The sequence below is a fragment of the Gymnodraco acuticeps genome, unplaced genomic scaffold, assembly GCF_902827175.1.
Source record: "Gymnodraco acuticeps unplaced genomic scaffold, fGymAcu1.1, whole genome shotgun sequence".
Lineage (NCBI taxonomy): Eukaryota > Metazoa > Chordata > Actinopteri > Perciformes > Bathydraconidae > Gymnodraco > Gymnodraco acuticeps.
The window spans coordinates 5281571-5307494 of record NW_022990501.1 but is presented as its reverse complement, the minus strand read 5'-3'; the positions used below and the strand labels follow the sequence as shown (position 1 = coordinate 5307494).

Below are 25924 nucleotides of genomic sequence, written 5' to 3'. Positions count from 1 at the left end.
ATGCAAGGGGAAGAACACAGAAGGACCCCCGACAAACATCAACATGTCTTCCTTTCATTTTGTGTGTAGTCCAGTTAAATTGAATTAAATTGAGAGGTGTTTTAATTGGTGGTTCCACTAAATTGCTCCCTCAGAATATATAGCAGGAATGTAGAGTCCTGACATCCAAAACAACAAGAAGAAACAGTTGTACTCCTCCTTATTGAGACTCAGGAGGTGTAGAAGTGTACAGTGTGTCCTGGGGAGAGTTTCCTCCACAGCTGGAGCAATGTTCATCCATCAACACTGACAGCCTGCAGAAAGTGATAGCCAGACTATTACAGCCAATGCAAATAAATGGACTGATTACTCTCTTATGAAAGCTGCCTTCAGGAGCGCGAGGAACATTTTCCCTCCGCTCCATAGGCGTGATTAACCAAGTTGTAAAGTGTAAGTTAGATATAGACAGACAGTGACTGATTGCAGAATATAATTATTAAATAAACGTTTGCATCGTCATTAATGGGGCGACAAGATATCTTTTATTCTTGCTGTACAGAATTAGGGCATTGTAGAAGCACTGGGTGAACACCAGGTTACATGCTGCAGGACCTGCTGCTGGAAATGACACACACACACACACACACACACACACACACACACACACACACACACACATACACACACACACACATACACACACACATACACACACACACACACACACACACACACACACACACACATTGATATGAATGTATTATCCCCACTACTTCCCCCACCATCCACTCCTCAGAGCCAACCACCTGGTTCAAAGCACCAGATGGGGGCCAGAGCCTTCTCCATCGCTGTCTTCATTCAAATCACAAATCAAAACTCACCTTTAGAACTGCTTTTACTCATAATGTTGTGTTTTACATATTTTAAGTGTGTTATTTTAATGTGTTTTTTAAAATTAAGTTTAGCCTGTAAAGTGTCTTGTATAACATCATCATATAATCTCTATTTGGTTGATATCCATCAGTTCTTTTTTACTTATTTCCTTGATTTTACATTAGATAATAGGCCTATTGTTAAAATGGTTGTTTAATGTGTTACTCTACCACTTTTTACAATGTGTGTGTGTGTGTGTGTGTGTGTGTGTGTGTGTGTGTGTGTGTGTGTGTGTGTGTGTGTGGTGTTTGGGTGTGTGTGTGTGGTGGTGTTTTGTGTGTTTGTGTGTGGTGGGTGTGTGTGTGTTTGTTTGTTGTGTGTGTGTGTGGTGTGTGTGTGTGTGTGTGTGTGTGTGTGTGTGTGTGTGTGTGTGTGTGACTGTGAGAGAGAGAGAGAGAGAGAGAGAGAGAGAGAGAGAGAGAGAGAGAGAGAGAGAGAGAGAGAGGTCTGAGGGTGGTTCAGTGCATCTCCTCTTGTGTCAGCGGTGTTGGCGCATTGTCCGAAGAGCCGCGGATTGATCTGGTGGATGAACACACGGTGGAGAAGTGACGGCACAGTGGACGTGGCGTTCAGCTTTCTGCACCTTGCTGTGTTAAGAGCAGGTGAGGCTGGGAACCGAGCTTTAATAACGGTTCCGACCCGTGCCCTCATCTCTCTGATGTCCGGAGTGCGCTGAGCGGCGACGCAAAGTCTCTGGATCCTGCTGAAGTTTTGTGTCTGGAGGAGCACTCTTCCCTCCGTCAGTAACACAACTGTGGCTGGTTTGTTACATGAGTTTAAACCGCTCCGCGGAGACTTACTTTTATGCAAGAATCTTTTATCTGAAACTTCCGGAGATGAAGGAAAAGTGCAAGAACGCGGCGAAGACGCGCAGAGAGAAGGAGAACGGAGAGTTCTACGAGCTGGCCAAGCTGCTGCCTCTGCCCGGAGCCATCACCTCCCAGCTGGACAAGGCCTCCATCATCCGGCTGACCAGCAGCTACCTCAAGATGCGGGCCGTGTTCCCCGACGGTAGGGACCACCGGAGGGATCGGGTTATTATTGTACTAATTATTATATCACTGTATCGGCAGGGCCCATTGGCATTCAGACACCGAAAAGAAGCAAAAACCATACAGCAATAAGATAAAACATGTTGCCCTATAATACACCCTCAATGCAGGCTATAAAGTAGTCGATTGAAATAAGTAGGCCTATCAAAAATGACGGACTTTATTGAATTAGTTGCGTTTTAATTGTGTATAGGATATAGGGCCTACACCACACTAAAATGCAAATATATAACTACATTTATGATTGTTCACTAGCCTATGTATAAAGAATATAACTTTTCATTATGGTTTATATAAGAAAAATAAATAAGGAATTCAGTTTGACTTTTATCCTCTAATATCTAAGCTTGGTGTCTCACAATTGCTTCATTAATATAAAAATGAGGAGAAAAGGTATTTATACACAATTGCTATATCAATAATTTAATTGTTTTCTAATACAGCAAAGGGATTTTAGGAGCGTGGTAAACCTGATGTTTTTCTTGTTAATAGATCCCAAAGTAAATGATTTAGTAACCATTTATATATCCAACAAGCCTTTTGTGACGGGTGCCTCATGTTATCACATTTAAATACAAGTTGAAAACGTTAAAACAAATCTCATATATAAACCCTTTGCAGACTGTTTTCACCGAGAGAGCTTGCTTAAAAAAAGGGGGAACCTTAAGAGTTTTGTCTGAGGGATTAGATACAAAGATAACATTACTTTATTTATCCGATTTATTGTTTTGTTGCTACAGAAGCATATACATACAAGGTACATACATTACAAATAAACATTATACCCTAAATGGAAACATTTGAAAAATAGAAATTAAACTGAAAAAGAGTAGAAAATATACAAGTTGACCGTGATGATGGCATATTAAATTAGATACAAATGTGCAGTATGAAGTTGTGAAGTATCAAACAAATATAAACTGGAGCTGTCAGTTCTCTGCCATGGCGAGTTGTAAAGTGTTATTGCAGTTGGCAGGACACTTTTCCTGTATCTGTCCTTGTGACTTAATTATCCATTAAATGTTTTTATTTGTAGCCCTTTTTTATTATTATTATTATTATTATGAGTCTGCTCTCCGTGTGCTCGTTCACTCCATCATAATCCGGGCTGTTCCAGCAGCTTTGGTAATGGAGGTGTCAGAGAAGTGGTGGTCTTATTTCCCCCTCTGATTAAAAGCATCGTGTCTACTTTAGCCACCTCACTCATTCATCAAGGTGAATTATTTCATTAGGCCGCAGAGAGCCGCAGTGGGGCAGGTTGGAGGGCAGGAAAACACCGCCCTTCCTCTCTGTCATCACTCATAAAGTCTGAGTGAACACACGGGCCCTGTGGCCGGGCCACCTCAGAGAGGGGCCGGCAGGAGGCCCTCCCGGGCCGCATATAGAGAGGGGCCGGCATGAGGACCTGCTCCCGGGCCGCCTATAGAGAGGGGCCTGCTGTGGGACCTGCTCCAGAGAGGGGCCGGCAGGAGGACCTGCTCCCGGGCCGCCTCAGAGAGGGGCCGGCAGGAGGACCTGTTCCCGGGCCGCCTATAGAGAGGGGCCGGCAGGAGGCCCTCCCGGGCCGCATATAGAGAGGGGCCGGCATGAGGACCTGCTCCCGGGCCGCCTATAGAGAGGGGCCTGCTGTGGGACCTGCTCCAGAGAGGGGCCGGCAGGAGGACCTGCTCCCGGGCCGCCTATAGAGAGGGGCCGGCTCTGGGACCTGCTCCAAAGAGGGGCCGGCAGGAGGCCCTGCTCCCTGGGCCGCCTCAGAGAGGGGCCGGCAGGAGGACCTGTTCCCGGGCCGCCTATCGAGATGGGCCAGCAGCGGGACCTGCTCCAGAGAGGGGCCGGAAGGAGGACCTGCTTCCGGGTCGCCGCGGAGACACCGGCCGGCTCCGTGATCCGAACGGGAGATATAGCCTATAAGGATCAGGAAGGCATGGATCCATTTGCGGTGGATTATTTTAGAGCCATGTAATCTTAATAAAGCCCCATAATGCAGAGCGCCGGGACAGGCTGTAAAACACACAGACACGCACTTCATTTAGTGCGTTGTTAGGCCTACTTTGCCATCTGTTTTAAAGAAGAAGAACATGCCCACCCAAGTGTAGCCTGCAAATATTACATAGCCATATCCTACCAGCTTCAAAAATATGTAGGCCTAGCCTATTTAATGCTTTTTCATTTGTTAATCAAGGACCATTTCCATTAAGTTGGCCATTACCAGCCAAGGGACAGCACAGCAGTATCCCAAAGCCAGGCATGTTATTTCTTAAAAAGCAGGGGATAGGCTATTTATTATTTTGTATATTTGTAACCAAGCTAGAAGCGGACCCGCCGGAGCACAGAGGCTGCCTGGAGCTGTAGGCCTACTCTGCTGCTGGGACGTGTCGGTGCTTTTGATAAACAGTGTTTCACAAATAAATACAAGAATAAATACCCCCACCCCCTGAAAAAAACGGGCAATATTCAGATAAGAAATATGGACTGAAAGGGCATTCTGTTGCTTAGTTTTGGCATATAATATAATTGTATTGTATTATTGTTTTAATTAGCCTACATTAATAAATGTTGGTTATATTTTAGACTTTTGTTATTTTGGTAAAGCTTTATTATGGTTGGACTAACATAAGGAATACACCTAACGATATACCAATTAGATGTAGAAAGCAAACATTAACATAATTTTTTTTGTTTAATTAAGGCGACATAATTAATCTAATATTTTCAAAGCTACTCAGAAATGATCGTTTGTTAAGGAAAGCATAGAAAAAAATGTTGTTTTTTTCCTTTTCTGGATAAAAAACGTTTTTCAATGTAAGGTTTCAAAAAAGTGAATTTCTTACTAAAGACCAAAAAGAAGTAATATTTAATTATGTCATAATTCCATAGACATAATTATGTAATTCTCAGATATCAAAGTATTTGCTCAAATCCTTTATTAGTACAATGTAGAGCTGTAGTAAATACTAGTTACTTTTGCAGTCAAAAACATATCAATATGTAAAACCTTAAAATATAAAATATATTTTGCGTTTTATGGTTTTACGTTTAATATACAAAAAAAAAAAACCATCAGTCAAATGAATCAGTCAGACGTCAGACCTGAACCTGACACAACTTAACAAAACGGGAACACACTTAAAGCAGTTTCATAGGTCAAAGTATAAGTAGCCTTTTGCTAATTCTATTTTTCAATGCTATTACTTTAGAATTGTTGCTAAATTGTAAATTAATAAATTGGCCATTTTCCCCAAAATAGAAAATGAATGCATGTTTAGCTTTGGTGGTGTCATATCCTTTTTCTTTGCAACCTGAAATCAGTGTCAGTATTCCAGCAGCTCTAGTATGATCTTACGATTGATGTGAAGAGAATAGTTCGTTCAACAATCTGACCTTTAGCAGAAACATTCTGTCAGGCTTTCAGAACAACCTTCTGCAGGAAATGATTCAGTAAAAACACTTTATATCCACGTCGGCTTCTAAAATATTATTATTATTTGCTTTCCTCAACTCAAAGTTGGGCAATATTAAAAAGTGTGCACATATGTGTTTATTTAGCTTTTAAATTCACCCTTTGCCTAGAAGAATGTGATGCATCATCGATTGTACAATATACTCAATCCCCCAGTTTGGAGCACTCTGACTGTTATCAGTGCTTTGATGTTTGGGTAAAGGACCTGCTACGGGAAGCTGATAGGTATTTGTGACTTTGTGAATAGTCTGACACCTGATGACTGCAGAACTCAATGTTATTGACACTAAGAAGCAAAGCGTAACACTTTTTACAGATCCTAAAAAAATGATGACCGATACTGTATGCATTGTAAAGAATGAGCAAGAAATAGCTTGGCCGTCATCTGTCTCAATACTGACAAAAGAGTTCAGATGAACAGTGTCAAGCATCAACTCTTCAGCCCTTCCTGCTGACAGCACTGTTTTCTACAATATTTGCCTTTTTTAAAGGCCATTGTATCACAAAGCATGTCTCAGTTCTGTGCCCATGAACTCTCCTCAGAAGAGTTCTTCCCCAGGTAGAAGTAGAAATGTGATTATCATGGACATACCTAGCTTCAACCACACTTTATATTGTTGTTCTTTAAATAATAACTTAACGCAACATCATACTTCCAATGAGTGAGACATGTACTCCTGCTTACTTATAGAATAATTGGGCCTCGTCGAGTCCTCTATCCCTCTGGGCCATGAGAAAACATTTGAGGAAACACTGTAAAACTGTGTGTGAGATTGATTGCTAATATGGAAATGTGCCACAGCCTGCATGACTTGGAATTATATGTATTGGATGATTTGCAAAAATCAGAACACCATCTTTATATTCAGTGCCAATATTCAGTTCCTATATGCTCAAAGTAATGCATTATACAGTATACATAGTACTGTATGTATACTGTACATACAGTACTATGTATACTCTATACTGTATATATATATATATATATCTTCATATTACCATTAACAGCTGTAGTTCTCTCAGCCGTATTGTCAGATTAAGTTATAAAGAGCGTGCCCACTGTCTGAACAGGGAAAAAGACATAACTTGTGAATCATATAGTTGCCATGAATTCATCCTTATCCGTCTGATCCTTCTTCACGCCAGCAGCAGACAGCAGTGTCACTGACTGGAAAGAGGCAGAATGGTTCACTGGTTTGTATTCGTTTTATTCATAGCCAACTAACTGTAAGCCTGACAAGCATGCCTGACCAAGTAAATATTGTTGTGGCTGATAAAGAGGTCAAATCAACCAAAATAGGTAAAAAACGGAATTACTTCTAGTGGTATCTCTGCATGCACATAGTTACGTCCTCAGTCCAATACACTGGAGGTGAATTTAAATTCATTTGTGGAACTTGAACCAGTTTGAGATTCACATAGCTTGACCTCACGTAGCAGATGGCAGCCTTCAGTCTCTGCAGAGGCCATCCCAACAGGAACAGGAGAGGTGCTTGTAGGTCTGAGTCTCTACCTATGGTCTCTACATGGAGCTGGGGAGAGCAAAGATAACATGACTCATAGAGTTACAATTGCAACATTTGTGGGAAATATAGCAGGTTAGATATGCAAGAATGTTCCTGTTTGAGTATTTCCCTGAGTTAAATTTGACTTCTGAGAATAGTCAGCAGGCAGATTACTTTACCTTCTGGCCTGCTGTCATATTGCTCTCATGTCTTCCTTTTTGCATTAAATCGTGTGGCTTGGATTGTACCTCATCCAGTTGCCATGCATCTTTGTGTGGAGTTGCTGTGACCTTGGATTGATTGATTTTTATTATGATATCATTTAATGTGCAGCTGAAGCGTCTAGCAATCAGTGGGTCAGTGGTTCGATCCCCTGCAGTCAACATGTGTGCTTGGGCGAGATACTTAACCCCAAATGCTCCCGTAGGCATTCTACAGTACTGAATGTCAGTCGCTTTGGATAAAAGTGTCAGCTAAATAACATGTCATTAAATATATGTAAAATATTACAATATAACATTTGCAACCTGGTACCACATGCTCTTAAGTTATGTCTTGTTTTACTCAAATATTTCACTGAGACGGTGGAAGTCTTATTGAGTAGTCGGAATAATAAGGGTCAAAGTTCAATGTATTCCTGTTTTCCAATGACCTTGCAAAAAATGACAGTGCTTACAGAGCTACTCTCTTTTACCCTAAATGTGCACAATGTCAAACTTGCATGTTGATTGTGTATCCCAGTGAGTGTGTGTTTGTCTCGTGCATGATATATGTGTCTGTGTTTGTCTCCCTGACTGTCTCTCCTGTGTCTCTCTCTGTAGGTCTGGGTGAAGGATGGGGTCAGACCTCAAGGTGCAGTCCTCTGGACAGCATGGCTAAAGAGCTGGGCTCTCACCTTTTACAAGTCAGTACCTGAACACCACGCTGCACCGCTTCAGTTACCCTGCTGAGGGATGCTGTGATATGCTGCATGCAACTGCTGCTATACCAGATGCTATTGCTGTATGCATGTGTATGCTATGCTAATACAATGTTGCTTAACTGGGTGATGCATTAGAGTGGGGGTCACAAACAGCAGCAAAGATGCTTAAATCTGGCCAAAATATTAGCTGCAATTACATTTGAAATGAAAAGAATTATCAAGATGGTGGGCTTCTTCATTCATCTAAAATAAATACAACAATGAATGCTGTATTTAAACTTTCAGGTGATAAGAAAGTCTTCTATCGCAGTCTGAAAACCAACTTATTTCTACTGCACCTTGGCAAATAAAATACATTTAAAAAATAAACTTAGTCTGTAGCCCTTAGTATGGTTTCACAAATCTAAAGCCTATGCAGTAGGATATATGATGGTCTGGCTTGCTATTGCTCAAACCAGCAGGATTCTTGCCCCATTTTTGAGATTGCATCGCTGTGGTTGATTGGTTTTTATTATAAGTCACTTTGGATAAAAGCGTCAGTTAAATGTAATGTAATATACATAATAAAGTAGGCTACAGACAGTGAGTGTTTCTCTAAGTTGTTTTTAAAATGTGTTTTACTGAATTCATTTTATACGTTTTCAATGTCCCTTTAAATGTACACAGTAATGGACACAAAGTAAGTTTTATTAAACCTCAAGTTTCTGCTGGAAAAGAGATGTGTTTGATAATCTCATACATATTTAAATATTGGTGATTGGTTATATCTTGCAACATTCTATTATTTTGCGGGTAATGTCAAAAGTCACGATGTACGCTGTGCGTTCTGTTATGGTGTCAGTGCATGGTGAGAACACTGCCCTGAAGTCATTATAAGTGTGTGTGTGTATGTGTGTGTGTGTGTGTGTGTGTGTGTGTGTGTGTGTGTGTGTGTGTGTGTGTGTGTGTGTGTGTGTGTGTGTGTGTGTGTGTGTGTGTGTGTGTGTGTGTGTGTGTGTGTGTGTGTGTGTGTGTGTGAGGGGGATCATTAATTTTAGGGTGAAGACTTGGTTAGGTTTAGGATTAGGGTTAGGGTAAGGTTTAAGCCCCTGTCACACTGTCCCGAAATTGACACCCGATGGACACACGAATATGGAATTGTGAATTTCGCACGATGATGGCCCCGAACCACACACGAAGGCAACATTTACATTACATTTAAGACATACAACTGCAACGAAAGTACCAAAAACAATTATGTTACAGTACTATGATACTGTACTGATATCTTCAGACTTTGTTCTTTACTTTATCCGTCGTTATATGTAGAAAATATTACGTTTTCTCCGTAATGTTGTTTCCATAACAACAACAACTTCCTGTCAACTGTCCTTCAAAATAATATATTATATCCTTTTTAGTTTCACAGAACACAAATTGGGTTATTTACATAATATATTTACATGATTTTGTTGTGCAATAAAACAACCCGATGGACACACGATAAAGGAAATGTTCAAATTCGGCTGTGATCGTAGCAACATCGGGCCATTCGTGAGGGCATCTTAAGCCATCGTATGACCGCCGGTGGAGTTTCTCAGGCTCCAGCAGCAACTTCGTGAGCGGTGGCAAAATCTTTGGCATGCCAAAAAATTGCCGAAGGACCTTGCGAAGGTTCATTTTCGTGTTGAATTCGTATGTCAATTGTGCCCTTCGTAATGCCATCGTGAGGGCATCGTGTTATCATCGGTGCCATCGGGCATTCGCCCCGATCAGAGTGAGGGCGAATGCCCGATGGAACCGATGATAACACGAAGATGACACAATTTGACAAGATGTCCTCACGAGTGCCTTACGAAGTTGCCGCTCATGAAGTTGCTGCCGATACGATGGCTTAAGATGCCCTCACGAATGGCCCGATGTTGCTACGATCACAGCCGAATTTGAACATTTCCTTTATCGTGTGTCCATCGGGTGTCAATTTCGGGACAGTGTGACAGGGCCTTAAGGGTAAGGGTTAGGTTTGGGTTAGGGTTAGGCATGTGTTGGTTATGGTTAAGGTTAGGATAAGTCTCCAGGAAATGCATGTAGGTCAATGTAATGTCCCCTGAAGTGATGTATACATGGTGTGTGTGTGTGTGTGTGTGTGTGTGTGTGTGTGTGTGTGTGAGTGTGTGTGTGTATGTGTGTGTGCGTGTGTGTGTGCGTGTGTGTGTGTGAGAGTGAGTGTGTGAGCGTGTGTGTGTGTGTGTGTGTGTGTGTGTGTGTGTGTGTGTGTGTGTGTGTGTGTGTACTCAGAATGCATTCCGTGCTCCATATGATTTTGTTCTCTTCAATTCATAAGCAACAGATCCAAATGTCTTTTAAAATCACATAACATGCTTTCAAGCCACCTGATCTGCTGTTTATTCCCATTCTTAGTGATTCTTAGCACATCTTCCTTTCTACTTTCATTGTATTCATGGCCTGGAGGTGTTATTTAACTGCAGATGGTTACTAAGAATATTACAAATGCGAAGTAAAACTGCACACAGTACAATGATCACCATAGATATCTGCAGCATGTTCAGGCTTTAAAAGAGACATCAGCTAAACTGAGTTCAACTTGAGTTGGGTTCTGTTACATATTACTCAGTACTTTCACTTTCTAATAAATATATTTATCGTGTAATAATAAGTGTCGAGCACAATAGGCCTGCTAAAGTGATGCAGAGGCTGAGGTACAGAATGTGCTCCTGTGAACAGAAAGTGCTGAATAAGAGTTTAGAGTTCAGCACTCGTTCATTTTTGTACCCTCAAATGAATTCTTGCACACATTTCGTGCCCTTAAAAGCTGCATTTGGTACAATAATAATAACAATAATAATTAATTACATAAGGTCAGCACCTTTAAAATAAAGTTACAAAGTGCTTAATTATAAATGAATGTATAATTTATCAATCATTAAATTACATTTCCCAAATCAATTATAAATTAAATAGTTCACAGCACATATTTGAAATTATGTTAATACACTTGAATATTTTGACAGAATTTATCAGAAAGCTTGTTTACTGCAGTTCCAGTTCCAGTGTGCAGAAAAGTGAGAAGAAATGAGCAGCTGATTATTTGCAATGTTCCCACCTTTTGTATTTGTGCTATGATTTGTATAGCCTTTATTTATACCAGATATATTAACCCATTTTCAGAAATGTATTTCGTCTCATACACTCCTAGATGTTAGTGTTTTTAAATAAAGATATAAGAAAATGTTTGCGTTTAACAGTAATGACTTGTTTCCGCTCCCTCAGACTCTGGATGGCTTCGTGTTTGTTGTGGCCTCTGATGGAAAGATCATGTACATCTCTGAGACAGCATCAGTCCACCTGGGCCTCTCCCAGGTAACACTCTCCTCCTGACCTGAATTGTATAAGAACAAGAGAATGTAACTTATAGCAAGTACTGGTCACACACATTCATCACGTGACAGAAATGGAATTGACTATTATTTGTTCATGGACTCAATACTTTTCTATCTTATGTCTTGATTTTGGAAAGTTAGTTATAAAGACATATAGTTGCTCACTTGCTGGAAATGTGTGTGTTGCAGGTGGAGCTAACCGGAAACAGTATATTTGAGTACATCCACCCATCGGACCATGATGAGATGACAGCAGTGCTGAGTCTCTGCCAGCCCCCCCACCATCACTTCTCTCCAGGTACTAAAACATCCTCCGGCTCCAGGCTCTTGTTCATATGCATGTGGTACAACCTGTCTGTCTGAAACTCTGACAGGACTCGCTGACCCTCCCTAACCCTAACCCTAACTATTCAAGGTCAATGTCTTACTTCTCGCCAATTTTTTCCAAATCTCAGGTTACCTTCTTGACAATACCACATTAACAACAGATAAAGACAGAAAGCCTGGGGATTTACAGGACATATTTAAGTCCTTTTTTTGGCAACCATTCATCCGATCACACTTTGCGGTGGTTCTTGGAATAGAAGTACCAGAGCCCGTTTAGAACAGGAACTGCAACAGTACTGTAAATCTGGTTTTTTTCAAGAATGATATAGTATGAGGGCTTTACTGTGGCGCTGATCTTGTTTATAAGATATATCAATTCTGGCGAGAGCACGCCATCGTGCCCGTATACACGATGGCGCCGCGGACGTAAACAACAACGCGACGACGGAGCTCCAAAAAAACAAAGCTGTCTATGCCGTCTGACATGGTTTTCATATTTTTGGGGTAATTATACAGTTTTTGACGTCTGGCATCACTAACATTTTGGTATGAGGGCGCCCCTGTTACCTAAAACCCTGGTACACAAATGCATCTCAACAACATGGAGAACCATTATTTGAGACAGGCATATATTAGAGACAGACCTTGAAGTGATACCTGTCAGGTTTTTTCCATGCTGGAGAATTTTAGGAAATTATTATTTTGCTAAGGAGGAGCAATACAGACTTTATTCATCTGTCATTAAGGGAAGTCATTTTCAAAAGCATCACATTTGTGCTTATGGCTTCCATTGTACCTCAATCACCAGTTATTTTGTTACTAATGCGCCTGCAAAATAAATACATTTCCATGTGTCAGCATCACAAAATGTTTTCAGATTGTGTCTCCGGAGGTGTTTATAGTTATTCATTTGGGTTAGGCTTGGGGTTGCAACTTACTGCCCTGGTAGAGCTAACTGCTGTTATGTAAGGGGCACACTTGATGATATTGGTCTGTCAAAAGAAATAGGTGAAGATTTTGATAATTTTAGGAGAAAGAAATAACTGGTGACAAAAATCCCTGGGATATTGTTTTGTAAAAACACAATACACTTGTTGGTGTACAACATATTGGTAATGCCTCTGTTTTGTGTGTTTGTGTGACAGAGTATGAATTAGAGCGCTCCTTCTTCTTGAGGATGAAGTGTGTTCTTGCTAAACGGAATGCAGGACTGACCTGTGGGGGATACAAGGTAGGTGCAGCCACTGTATACACACACACTATAAGCTCTTGGTTAATTGAGGGACTGCAAGAGATTTCATTTAAAATTGGTTCAAAAACTATTAATTTGTCATCAGCAGCCTATTGGACTGAGCCAACACTTTGGACGTTGAGGATTATTCAGTCAATAAAAGCTCTTCAATAGTCAGATGTTTGTCCAATCACCTCAATAAATAGAGCCTCTTGCAGAGGTGGGAAGTAACTAAGTACATTTACTCAAGTACTGTTCTTAAGTACCATTTTTAGATACTTAGGTACTTTACTTGAGTATTATCATTTTAAGCTACGTTGTACTTCTACTCCACTACAGTTCAGAGGTAAATTGTGTACTTTTACTCCGCTACATGTATTTAATACCTTTTACTTCACAGATTTGGAGAATGATGTGAAATATAATCAAGTGTTAAATCAGACTTTAGTTCCACTTGGAGTAAATTCACCAGCTACCCTGCAGTATACAAAGTCATTCAAACTAGCTGCACCTTTACCAGCTTGGAGAACACTTTCATGATCAATCATTATAAAACATATATTATTCTGAAATGGACCAATCTGCACAATGACTACTTTTACTTTTGGTACTTTAAGTATATGTTGATGTTAATACTTTTAAATGAGGGACTTTTACTTGTAATAGATTAGTCCTACACTCTGGTACTTCTACTTTTAATTAAGTACAAGATTACTACTTCTCCCACCTCTGGCCTCTCGTAATCCTTACAAACACATCTGTGTGATTTACCGTACAACAGGTGAAAGAGTAGGCAGAGACTAAATGAGAACGCAAACGGTTGTTCACTGCTGTAGCATGGTCAGTAGCAGTAGCAGTAGCTACTGACCATGCTACAGCAGTGAGCAGCAGAGGTGGGGAGAGGTGGGGCTATGGCTTCATCGTTATCAGGAAATGATCGTGTAGAGCGTACACACTGAGCCGTTTGGCCCCCAGAGCGTTCCGTTTGCAGATCTATCCACCTTGGGATCGTTTGCGGGGTCCGTATCCGTGGTTCCGTTACGGCCTCGTGTGAACGAACGGGCTATATGCGAGAGATACAACCCGTTTCATTCTCGTGAAAACAGCACATAAACAGACAGGTACAGCACTGAAGAAAATAGTTTTTAAAGTTGGCTTGTTTCAATTCCATATTTATGTCAAACTGGTAGAGAAGTGGATGCATGAAGGATGTGTTTGCTCATTGATTTATATATGCTGGTGTTTTGTTACGCTTTTAAACTTATCTTATCTCTTAACAGGGTTATGTTAACACTATATTGTAAAAATGTGGCTGTAGCGGAGTTGCCCTGGCTCACATCAGAAACAAACATTTTAATAAAAAATGTACAAATATGTGGCTGTATTTAAATGTATAATTGGTATTTTGGAAGCTCTGCTTTAATCAGTCACATGACAACCTGCAGAACATGTCTATCATGTTCCATCTAAAAAAATATGAATTCTTTGCTGACACTTTCCAAAACGCTATTATCATCTCAAGCATCCGAAACAGATCAATGCATTCACTACCAATTGGGTGGTAGCACACCCTCTAAAGGAGGTGTGTGCCTTTACATGAACACAACACATGGAGCAGAAAGGGCCAGCTGGGTAAACAGTTAGTGGCTGCAATAATGCCTCCATACATATGAGTTGCATTTTGGAATTTGAGTAACAAATGCTTGAATAAATAAATAATATGTTGAGTTTGTTCACTTAAATTCTGAACATTGTTAGATTATATTGTTTTAGTTTCAAACTCCTTGGTCAACTGGCAGCAGAAGTTGCACTCTCTCTGTCCCTCTGAACCATTGAATGACCCTGATGTCCTGCTGTGGTTCCCAGGTCATCCACTGCAGTGGCTACCTGAAAGTGCGTCAGTACATGATGGACATGGCCCTGTATGAATCCAGCTATCAGACTGTGGGTCTGGTGGCCGTCGGCCACTCCCTGCCCCCCAGTGGTATCACAGAGATCAAACTCCACAGCAACATGTTCATGTTCCGGGCCAGTCTGGACCTGAAACTCATTTTCTTGGACACAAGGTAGGAGAGAAGCTTTGCTGAGCAGTTGTAGAGAAAGATGAAAGCCATGATATGGTGATATCCTGCTGGTCTCTGTATTGATCATGAGAACCATCACATATAATCAGAATCTATGGTAACAACAAATCCCTCCTACAACACATGCATAATATAACATGTTCTAAGCATATAAAATGATCTGTTTTAAAATATTTGGACTGCTGGATTGTTAAGTTGAACTGACTGTGATTGTGTCCTCTCTCCTCTGTGCTGGAGCCAGGGTGGCAGAGCTGACAGGATATGAGCCTCAGGACCTGATAGAGAAGACCCTCTACCACCACATCCACGCCTGTGACGTCTTCCATCTGCGCTACGCTCACCATTTATGTGAGTCCTCAAACATCCTTAGTCAGAATTTGGTGGGAGGGTAAGTCCAAGTTCAGTTACAAATCAACAATGAATGAATAAATAATGTAATGGCTCAGAAAAACAGCAAGCAAACCATATCACTGACAGGAAAAAGATACAGTTCCATAGGTGGCTGTGGCTCAGGAGAGCAAGTCGTCGAGTAATAGCCTTAATCAATCAGGTCTCCTAAGATATCATTCAAAAATGGAAAAAGGCGGATGTGTTCTTATAATGCCAAAGTGCTTAACCAGATACATATAATGTCCACTGGGTGTGTTAAATGCAGTCTTACTTTTCATAACAATCCCACATTACACATAAAAAAAACTGAAAAATGTACTTTAATTAAATGTACTAATATTAAGTTTAACCTAATATTTGTAATTTAAACTTAATATTATTTGTGTGAAATTTGTTGACATAAAACACTCAGACCCGGTGCCGTGGGAGAGCCAGGCAGGGCCAGGCCAAAATATAAGAGTAATACATGAAAAACAGGTATGAAATACTATATGACAGTAAAACAAGAATACAGTTTAAAAGGGGAGTGATTTGTAAAATATCCATAAAGAAAAAGAAATCTGCTTACAGTTGTGTTTCATATGGATGTTGAGATGTATCCATAGATCTCTTAATGTTGCTCTCAAAGTGCACCAGATTGATGCGTTTGACTTCAATCATTAAAAAAAAAATCTTCCCGGGGGAGCATGCCCCGGATCCCCCTAGAGGAGGTGAGGTCCCCCTCACTTAAAAGAAATATCACCTTACCCCTGCTTACACCTATATGCCGTGAGCTGATTATCGAGCCTTCATTGTAACAGTCGCGGCTGTACTGTGTGCGTGTGGGGAGTGTTGCAGTAGAACATTCCACTGTAGCGCTGGTACATTAATGGGAATATGAAACGTCAAGCTACCCCACAGCACCCCCAAAAGAAAATCTCTGGCGCCGCCATTGGCCGCGGCACATGACGGTTTTGTGTGCCCTCCCATGAAAATCATATGCCCTCTCTGTAGATTTGTTCTGGCGCCGGGTCTGAATACACTTAAAGTCAACGTTTCTGTTTTTTCAGTGCATCTATCTGAGATGATATGCATTTCCGATGTCAAGCATGGAAAGACAATACAGCCCCTTGAGAGCAGAAGAGATCAGTAGAAAAGGGAACGTGTTATTGACAGTGATATCAGTAATGATTGATAAAGTGAAGTTGGGTAAAAGGATGTGGTAAACTTCAGGCCTGCAGACAGGGCTGATACTTTACTAGATGTGATCGAAGTCTCCATATCCAAGTGTGGTCGTCAGTGCATTTGTAAAGACATCAGTTACACGATTATAGAAGGTATTGTTGAGACAAAGAATCACATTTACTTTCAGCCGCGATGATTCAGGACCCAATGGAATGGTCGGCGACCCTTCTCCCTCTTTGGACCAGTCACTGATAGAGTCCCCGGCTCTATCAGTGACTGGGAGATGATGTAGGTGTAGATGTCTTGGATCACTTAGATTGGAAGGAGTAGAAAAAAGACTGACGAGTTCCTGGAGCTTCAGGGCTGCTTTGATCAAAACAGAGAGATGTGGTTAGGGTGCAGTGTGTTAAAAGCTGTAAAAACAGTAAGCGGGCATAATCTTCCAGGTCTTTAGTGACCAGTTTGAAGGCCGGGTTTTGGCTCTACTAAAAAATTTGCAAGTTTGCAATTATGTGTTTGTAGAACTTGGCAGTGGTGAGCCGTCAGGGCCCTCTAGGCCCTCTCTGAGGGCCTAAGATATTCTACAAAATAATATTTAAAAACATTAAAAAAAAATTTAAAAATGTTTACTTATATTTTTCATTAGTTTTACCAGAATAACTTGATTTAGTTGCATTTAAAATAACATTTCCAAAGAAATAAATCCTTCGAATCTGCCTATTCAGTTTCTGTTTGAATGTGAAGGGTTAAATGAAAGAAGCTCCTTTAGCCGTCTCTGCGAGTTCCTGTGAAGACAGGAGCTGATTGGAAGTCCTGCTGTAAATTCACAGAGGGCCCGAACTGAACGAGAGAGTAATGTCAAATGACAGTACAATTGACCAATCATATCTTCCCTCTAAATGGGTGGGTTTTATTATCGCAGACTTTATGACAAGTTCCGCCCGCTGTGAAGCTTTTCTTGTTTCCATAGCAACAATAACTTCCTGTCAACAGCTTAAACTCGCCTTTAAAATAAAAGCATGCATTACACTTAAGACATACAACTGCAACGAAAGTAACAAACACAATGCAATATCCTTTTCAATTTCAAAGAACACAAATTGGGTTATTTACAGGTGTTGTTTTGTGTGGTAGGGTGTCGCTTTCATTGATGCGTTTTGCAACCCGGGCCGTTGTTTTGATAGTATACGTATATAAGTATACGCTGTGACGTAATAACGCTTTTTTTTTTTTTGGTCGAGGGAAGGGGTGGGGGTCAGAGGGCCTAGGTATAACAGTCACTGCTCGCCACTGGATATATATATAACTAAAAACTCAGATTTTGCAGGTCAGATTTTTGTTTTAAATTGAAATCGTGCATCTCTAGAGTTCCCCATGTAAACTAAACAAATAATATGTCAATGTTATGTCACAGCTTGTTTCTATTGTCCACAGGGGTCTAAAGTTACACTCTGTTTAACTTTTTCTCTATTCTTTTTTTGAATGAGCGTTGTGCAATGCTAGTTTATAAAGAGGCTCTTCCTGTATGATTCTAATGCCCTGATGTCAGATTTGACAATGTCTCTGTTTAATTCTGATCTCTGTGTTTCCTGTAGTGCTGGTTAAGGGTCAGGTCACCACCAAGTACTACCGCATGTTATCGAAGCATGGAGGCTGGGTGTGGGTGCAGAGCTACGCCACCATTGTGCACAACAGCCGCTCCTCCAGGCCTCACTGCATCGTCAGTGTGAACTACGTCCTCACGTGAGTAGATGTCCTCCACCTCCTATTTCTCCATATTAAACCTCCAGTTAAAACAGAACAAAGACATCAGAGGTGTAAGAAGTAATACTCAAGTGTGAATTATCCTTTGTTACAAGTAAAGGTCCTGCATTCAAATCGTAGTTAAAGTACAAAAGTATTGGCGTCAAAATATACTTCAAGTACAAAAAGTAAAAGTACAAATGTTTCAGTAATATCAGATTTTAAATCATTTTTTATAATGTTTTTTAATTGCATTAATGTCAATGTTGCATATGGTACTGGTGGGGATTATTTAAATTACTTGATATACTGCTGGGTAAATGAAACTATAATAATACATAATGATGTTTTTGTTATTTTATTTTCTGTTTCCATACATACATTTGTTTGTTATGTAGTAGAGTAAGTTAAAAAAAATCCTCCAAAATGTAGTTAAGTAAAAGCATAAGGTATCATAACATGAAAAGTATCTCAACATCTTACTTAGTTCTTTGATAAATGTATTTAGTTATATTCCACCATTGAAAGACTGCCTGTTTCCACACAGTGAAGTTGAAGGCAAGGAGCTGCTGTTATCTGAAGACCAGAGTCGAGCCAGTAAGCCCTGTGTCAGTATGTCCTCCACTCAGGACCCCCGCAAACACCTCCGAACCAAAGCAGTCAAGATGAAGCCCAAAGTAAGAGCAGCTCCCTATCCTGAGGCGGGACTTCCTGCCGGCCTGCTGAGTAAACAAAAGGTAAGGGAAATGATTTGAGCCCCATCTTAAAAGAGAAATGTAATTCAGATCTTCAGTGTGTAACTGTATTTGTGGGTATCAGGAGGCTGCTAGCCTCTTCCAGCCAGACCGCTCCACCTGCTCCTTACAGAGGGGGGTGTGGAAGGAGAGATCCCAGTATCCCCTGACCCCCTGCAGGGAGAAGAGCTCCAGCTTGAGCCCTGAGGCCGGCCAGGTGCCCTGCGGCCCCCCCTACAACCTGACCCTGCACTACCCCTACAGCCCTCAGAGCCCGTTGCCTCGCTCCGCCCCCCCCTCTCAGCTGACTCAGCACGTCAGAGGCTCTGTGGGGTGGAACATCAGCAGCCCCCCCTCATCTAACAAATACACAGGTACACTGTTTATCCAATGGTTGTCATCGTTACAACAATTAAACTTAATTTAAAGAAAATCATAGATTCATAGACGTGTTTCCTTTATAAATGATATTTAACCTGGACTCTCTCATCTCAGCTCATGACCATTGATCACAACATCTGGTTAAATGAGCTCCTTCTTTATTGGTTTGGACCATTCTGCTGACATCTACATCTATGTCAGATCATCAATATTTCTTATTGTAATATTTACTTGAGTTGCATCTCTTTTCAAATACAGTAAGGTATCATCAGATAGGGCAACAATGAGTGTTCAACTAGAGATAGAAATCCTTTCTATATCACTATTTTTAAACATGGATATGAGAAGGTCATATTACAATGACTTTATAAATACATGAAGCCAATGGACTACAAAACAGTCACAAAAGAAAAATAGGTATATCTATGGTATCAAAGGCTTTATTAAAACGAAGATAGAAGATTAAATAGGTATTATACATGATTCCTCATTTAACCCTACAGTAGGTTTTTATCAAACCTGATTGGCAAAAAAGGTTTCTCTCTTCTAACTCATAAACCCACTGCTGTTTTTTTAATTAAAAGTATGTTCCTGAACACTGTCCGCTCCTGTTGCTGCAGGAGTTCAGGTGTAGTTTCTACTGCTGAGTTGTGTTTCCCTCCCCAGGCCCCGGGGGGCTGGCAGCTGAGCGCAGGTTCTCTGATGACATCTATCCGGATTGTTCCAACACCTCACATTCCAGCAGCAGGCTGAAGGAAGAGCCCTACGAACATTACACACTGGTCCACAGAGAGGTGTCTGACATTTGTTCCCACCCCCGTCTTCATGGCACCAGAGACAGTAAAGCTTCAAACCAGGCGCTCCACCATGAGGGGGCTTCAGGTGAGCGGGGCCCCTCCTGTCCCCTGCTCAGCGGCGTGGGGCTGGAGCAGAGGAGGAGGCTGTGTATGATGGAGGCCCCTTACGGCCCCCCAGCTGCAGGATACCCCCACCCTGCTGACGGGGCTGCTCCTCATCAGCACAGGTCTGCAGAGGAGGACAGGAGGACGTTGGGGGGTGGGGCCCAGGCTCCATACATGTCTATGAACTTCCATAAAGTGCTGGGTAAACACGGCTCTGTAACCACGCTGAGCCACCTGACGGACCCTCACAGCGCCGGCTCGTCTCCGGAGAGCCACAGAGAGATCCCACATTACATCGGCACATCGGTGATCATCACCAACGAGAGGTGACCCAGGACAGATCTCAGGACGGGGAGCCATAACTCTGACTGTTCACAGACTGCAGCCAGGGTCCGTCACCTTTCAGAAGCCATGTTGCACTCCTGCAGGATAGTTTGACACACCACAGGATATTACAGCTCTTTTTCTTCAATGTTGTCTGTCATATATAAGATCAACTTGAACATTTTCTATAGACTGAAAAAACTGAAACATTGACTTTAATTAAATGTATTATGTCAACAGATTTCTCATAACTGTATTAGGTCAGTTGAAAGCAATAATATTAAGTTTAAATAAAAAAACATTAGGTTCAACTTCATATTATTGCTTTCAACTACCTAATACAGTTATGTGAAATCTGTTGACATAATACATTTAATTAAAGTCAATGTTTCAGTGTTCTCAGTATAGAATATATATGCAATACAGTTTGTTTCAAGATTTTTTATTTGATTATTAGTCAACTCAACCCAAACCTACGGCCCAAACATTGTAAACATTTTGTTCTTAAAAGGAAAAAATTATTTAATAAATAATTGAATACATTTTCATATATGGAAATGGTCACTGGTGAACATCTAGAAAGTATTAGTAATGAGTCAGCGTGAAGAAGAAGACCTTTCACAGACTTTGATTATCAGCACTGTTAATAAATCAATTTGAATTAAAAAAAGACATTTCAAATTGATGCTAAGCATAAATCAATAAATGTAAAAGCTCTCAAAACCTTGATATGTTCTTAACAAATTCAAGTCATCTTCTTTGAGCAAACAGAAAAGGACTTGCATTTGTGGTGCATATGATAATGTGCAGCCACAGCAGAGCAGCAACAAGCCTCCATTACAGCTTTTATTGAACAGTAAAATAATGAAGGCACTATTTATTCAACATTAAATATTTATTGCATAACTTAAATTACCTATCAAGCATAAGCACACTCTAAACACAGTGCAATATATGGGCAGCCTAGTTTATGTAGTATAATGTGAGCCTGAAGGCATTACACATTGATATCTGTCAACAATACAAAATGGTTTACCATTACTTCGGGTTGGCCAATGCACAATAACTTGTTAAAAAACAATTCAAATAAAACAAATAAGCTCCTTAATATTGGTTTCATTGAACAACTATTGAATAACAACAGAACAGTTTTGCTAAGAAAAAAAACGTGCAGATGGATTAAAGAAAGCTGATGAATCCACAGGCTGTCTGCTGCCTAATGTGCTTCTACTAAATACTGTTAACACATTTGCATACATTAGACCAGGGGTTCTCAAAGTTTTGATGAGTGAGGGCCAATTTAGGTACCCAATATTGGATTGAGGGCCGCCCAAGAAAAAACGGAACACAAAATAATTCCAAAACAAATCCTTTCTTTATTGTACTAACCAATTACCGCAACTCGCAAGATGCCTAGTTGCCATGCAACCAGTAGTCTAGCAAACTTTCCACAAGCTGTCATTCATAATTTAGGAATGACAACCCAGGGGGCGCAGTTTTACCATTCTTAACCCTCTGGAGTCTAAGGGTATTTTCTCGATTTTTAGATGTTTTCTTAAATCACCTTTTAAATGTATTTCTTCTAACATGGCACCCCATGTGTTACATATCAAAATGTTCAGGACAATCTCTGGTCTTGCTATATATGCATATTGCTCACCTTAGAGCACTGTTTGATGAGATAAGTAGCTCAAAAGCTTAATATGTGTAATCCGATATTTGGAAAATCTTCAAAACTCTTGTGAAAACACAAATTTACTCATGTGATCGAATTGTTTTGGTGTTTTAGATTTGGTTACCAAAGTCTTAGGATCACAAAAGCAGTGAAATATTTGAATTACACTGTATATAAATGTGTTATTCATGTCTAAAATGAAAAACATTCAATTCAAATGTTGAATAAAATAGGTGTTTATCACTCTACTTTCACCACAGCAGGGACTGAGATACATTACATTACATTTCGCTGACGCTTTTATCCAAAGCGACTTACAATTACCAATTACAGGGACATTCTCCCTGGAGTAACTAAGGGCTAAGTGCCTTACTCAAGGGCACACTAGTGGATTTGAACTCACAACCTTCCGATCTTCACCCCACCTCATTATCCATTAGACCACCACTAGCCCACATCAGGACTGAATAATAACTTCATATTACATACCAAGGTTCATGTGATGTGTACAAATACAAATTGAGCATTCAACCTTTTTTTTCAACCAACTATTTATATAAATATAAGAAACTGGAAAATCTCACTATTTACAATATTGAACATCAGAACTTTCAACCAACTATTCATTATAAATGTCAAGACAGTGTCAAGGTCTTTGTCTGACAGTGGGTCTGGCTGCTGTGAAGATGGGGGTGATGGTGCATGGGCTGCTGTGTAGGTGGGGTGTCCAAGTGCTATACAAGACCTCCTTTCTGGCTGGGTTGAAGGTGATGGCTGTGGTGGAGCCTTTGTGCTGAGGTGTATCTTGACATGGTGGCAGCCGCAGATGGAGGTGGAGGCAGCTGTAGTGATGCTGGTCTGCTGGTCCTTGGTGGTGATGGCTCTGGTGAAGGCCCTTGAGCCACAGTAGATCTTGACCTGGGCCACAGTAGATCTTGACAGATGGATGTTGTGGCTGCTGGATAAACGCCGCCTGTGTAGGACAATAATTACAACTAATTTCATTGAAATAAAGTTCAAGTAAAATGTTGCTCAAGCAAAAATAACAATGCACACATACAAATAAAGTTTGGGAGGTTGCAGAAGGAGTCTCTCTCGAGCTCTCTCTCACACACACACACACACACACACACACACACACACACACACACACACACACACACACACACACACACAGGTATTTCCAGTTACTTTACATTCAGTATAAAATCACAGAAACACATATACATAGGCTACATCTGATTACAAAGTCTCATCTGTACAGGACGGTAAAATAATAACAGGCACACATATAAATAAATCTATGACAAAGTCTCATCTGTACAGAACAGTATGATAAAATAATCGATGGCAAAAACATGTCACTGTAAATGTCTCCGTTGTGGGACGAATACATGATTAATGTAATCATCTACACATGTAATCTCACTTTTACACACCAAAATAACGTTAACACAGAGTAAATGTTTGCTAATGGTGAGTCTATTTTGTTCCAATAAAAAGTTCATGACTATCGATAAAAAATATATCAATAAACCTATTGTTCATTTTCGTGGTATTCCCCACACATTGCCAGTACACTATTACTGTAATATTTACACTTACCCATGTCCAAATGGATCCTTGTTGTTGTCTTTGTATTCTTCTTCTTCAGAAGAGTCGAAGAATTCAGGTTCTGAGGCTCTATCTTCACTGCTGCTAGCGAAAAAAATCTCTAGCGAAGTCGGCAACTGTAAAGTTTTTTTTAGCCATTTTATCTGTCTCTCTCTCTCTCTTCACAGATGTAAACTGATGGGAGACACGTGGTTTATGTTTTTGTTACTTGGTGGTAGGCCCTTAGTGATTTCTCGATGTCCATTGGTCATTTCAGACCATGATGGCTGCCGGCCGAGATTTCCTTGACGGACACACAAATCCACCAATCCCACACAGTGTAAAGTCAAGCTGCTTTGAGCGGCCATATTGGCTGCTGTGCCCTGGTTACAGTCTCACAGGAGATACCGCTGGAAAGCTACTCATTCTAATTCTTACTAGATACAACCATGGAGGATTCAAATATGACGCATGCATTTCAGCGTGTCACATTAACTATCGCGGGCCGCCAGAAACATTTCCGAGGGCCGCCATTGGCCCGCGGGCCGCACTTTCAGAACCCCTGCATTAGACATATCATTTTTGTTTTCATGTGATAATTGTCAATCAATTTGAATTGTGTTATGACTTGGGAGCTGCTCAGTTTCTAATACAATATTTCCCATTAACTCACAGACCTTCCCATTGTTCCCAATCAACACACTTGGTCTTAATTTGATGATTCAGTGAAGAATGAAGATTTCAATCTGTGTCCAAATGAAATCATTGATTATTTAAAATCACCAATTGATAAACAGAGAGAACAAAAACTGCTTTTTATTGTACTTTGACAAATCTTTCATAAACATGTTATCAAAATGACAAATTCTATGATTTGATTATTCAAACTGTCTTTTTAATTCACCAACAAATAATCTGACTAGCAAGTGTAATAATGATGCGTTTCATCTTTAAATCTGGACTCACACGTGCCTACTTACATTATACTGACTCAGTCACTGAGTGTCATGGTAATAAAGCCAATAATCCAGATGGAGTAAACAGGCTTTCTTCTAGTATTTCATTCATGACATGAAAACACTTACTTCAGAACATCCTGTGGCCGTGATGACTTCCACATTGGCGTGCTGTTTCTGAGAGGGGGAAGAAGAGGAGGAAGAAGAGGAGGAAGAGGAGGACGGATGTTTCTGTGAAGCACCGCTGCATCCAGCTCCAGCAGTTTCAATGTTTCCTTTGACGTTTTCACTTCATCTGGGGAGGATGGTGCCGAGGACAAATGATGTGTCCTTAAGTGGCTGTGAGACGGACTTCAGACACACGCAAGCACACACACATACACACACGTCAAATCCTCAGGATGAATCTCTTTCCTCTGCAGTTAGTGCTGTCGGTAACACAGGCCTCTCCAGTCCAGTGGTAACGTTGCCCGCTTGGTAACTTAACCCCACACAACATTTACCGTTGAAATGATAAACGGACTGTGCTTTTCCAGTCTTCACAACCACTGAAAGCCGTTTGACATATACAGGTCATTTATGCAGAAGCTGCCATATGATGCCATCAGCTCAGACTAACATTCACACACACTACACAGCACGCCTATCTGGAGCAGTTTTGGGTTAGGAATCTTTCCCAAGGACACATCGACATGTTGTCTGCAGGAGTCAGGGATCCAACGATAGGTGGAGACCGCTCAACCTCCTTAGCCGCTCCCGAAACACGCCAACACTCCAAGACTCTTGTCAACACAACATTTACAAATGCAATTAATTTGTATAGAGACTCATCAATGAACTTCTGTTATGCAGATACTAAGAGGACACTTTTTCTTCCGTCAAATCTACTGCCATCCCACTGAATAACTCAGCCTCAAAGGGTACCATTACAAAGATGATTCACTGAAACTTGCCAGAATGTTACATTAAATGTTTTGCTAAAATCTTATATGAACTATTTTTATTTTCAGAACTTTGATTTAACTTTATTTAAGATAATATTACAGGTCAAAGCAGCTCTTTCCCTGCGAAACCATGAGGATATTGACAGTTATTGCTTCCTTCTGTCTTTATATCTTGTATAATGTGGATGTTGCAGAGCGCTGTGGCCAGGTAAGTGAAGTTATAGTATAAAGACAAGAACAACATG

The 25924-nt window shown here is 40.7% G+C and overlaps 1 protein-coding gene across 1 annotated transcript; it reads left to right on the top strand.

The window, feature by feature from the left end:
• The first annotated feature begins 1424 nt into the window (after positions 1 to 1424).
• Positions 1425 to 20750, top strand: sim2 (SIM bHLH transcription factor 2). The gene is made up of 11 exons (XM_034226581.1): positions 1425 to 1923; positions 7751 to 7833; positions 11122 to 11211; positions 11421 to 11529; positions 12704 to 12789; positions 14656 to 14855; positions 15115 to 15221; positions 18023 to 18170; positions 18718 to 18907; positions 18990 to 19278; positions 19952 to 20750. Exons 1-11 carry the CDS (start codon positions 1683 to 1685, stop codon positions 20515 to 20517), a joined length of 2109 nt encoding a protein of 702 aa, XP_034082472.1. The 5' UTR covers positions 1425 to 1682; the 3' UTR covers positions 20518 to 20750.
• Positions 20751 to 25924: the final 5174 nt, after the last annotated feature.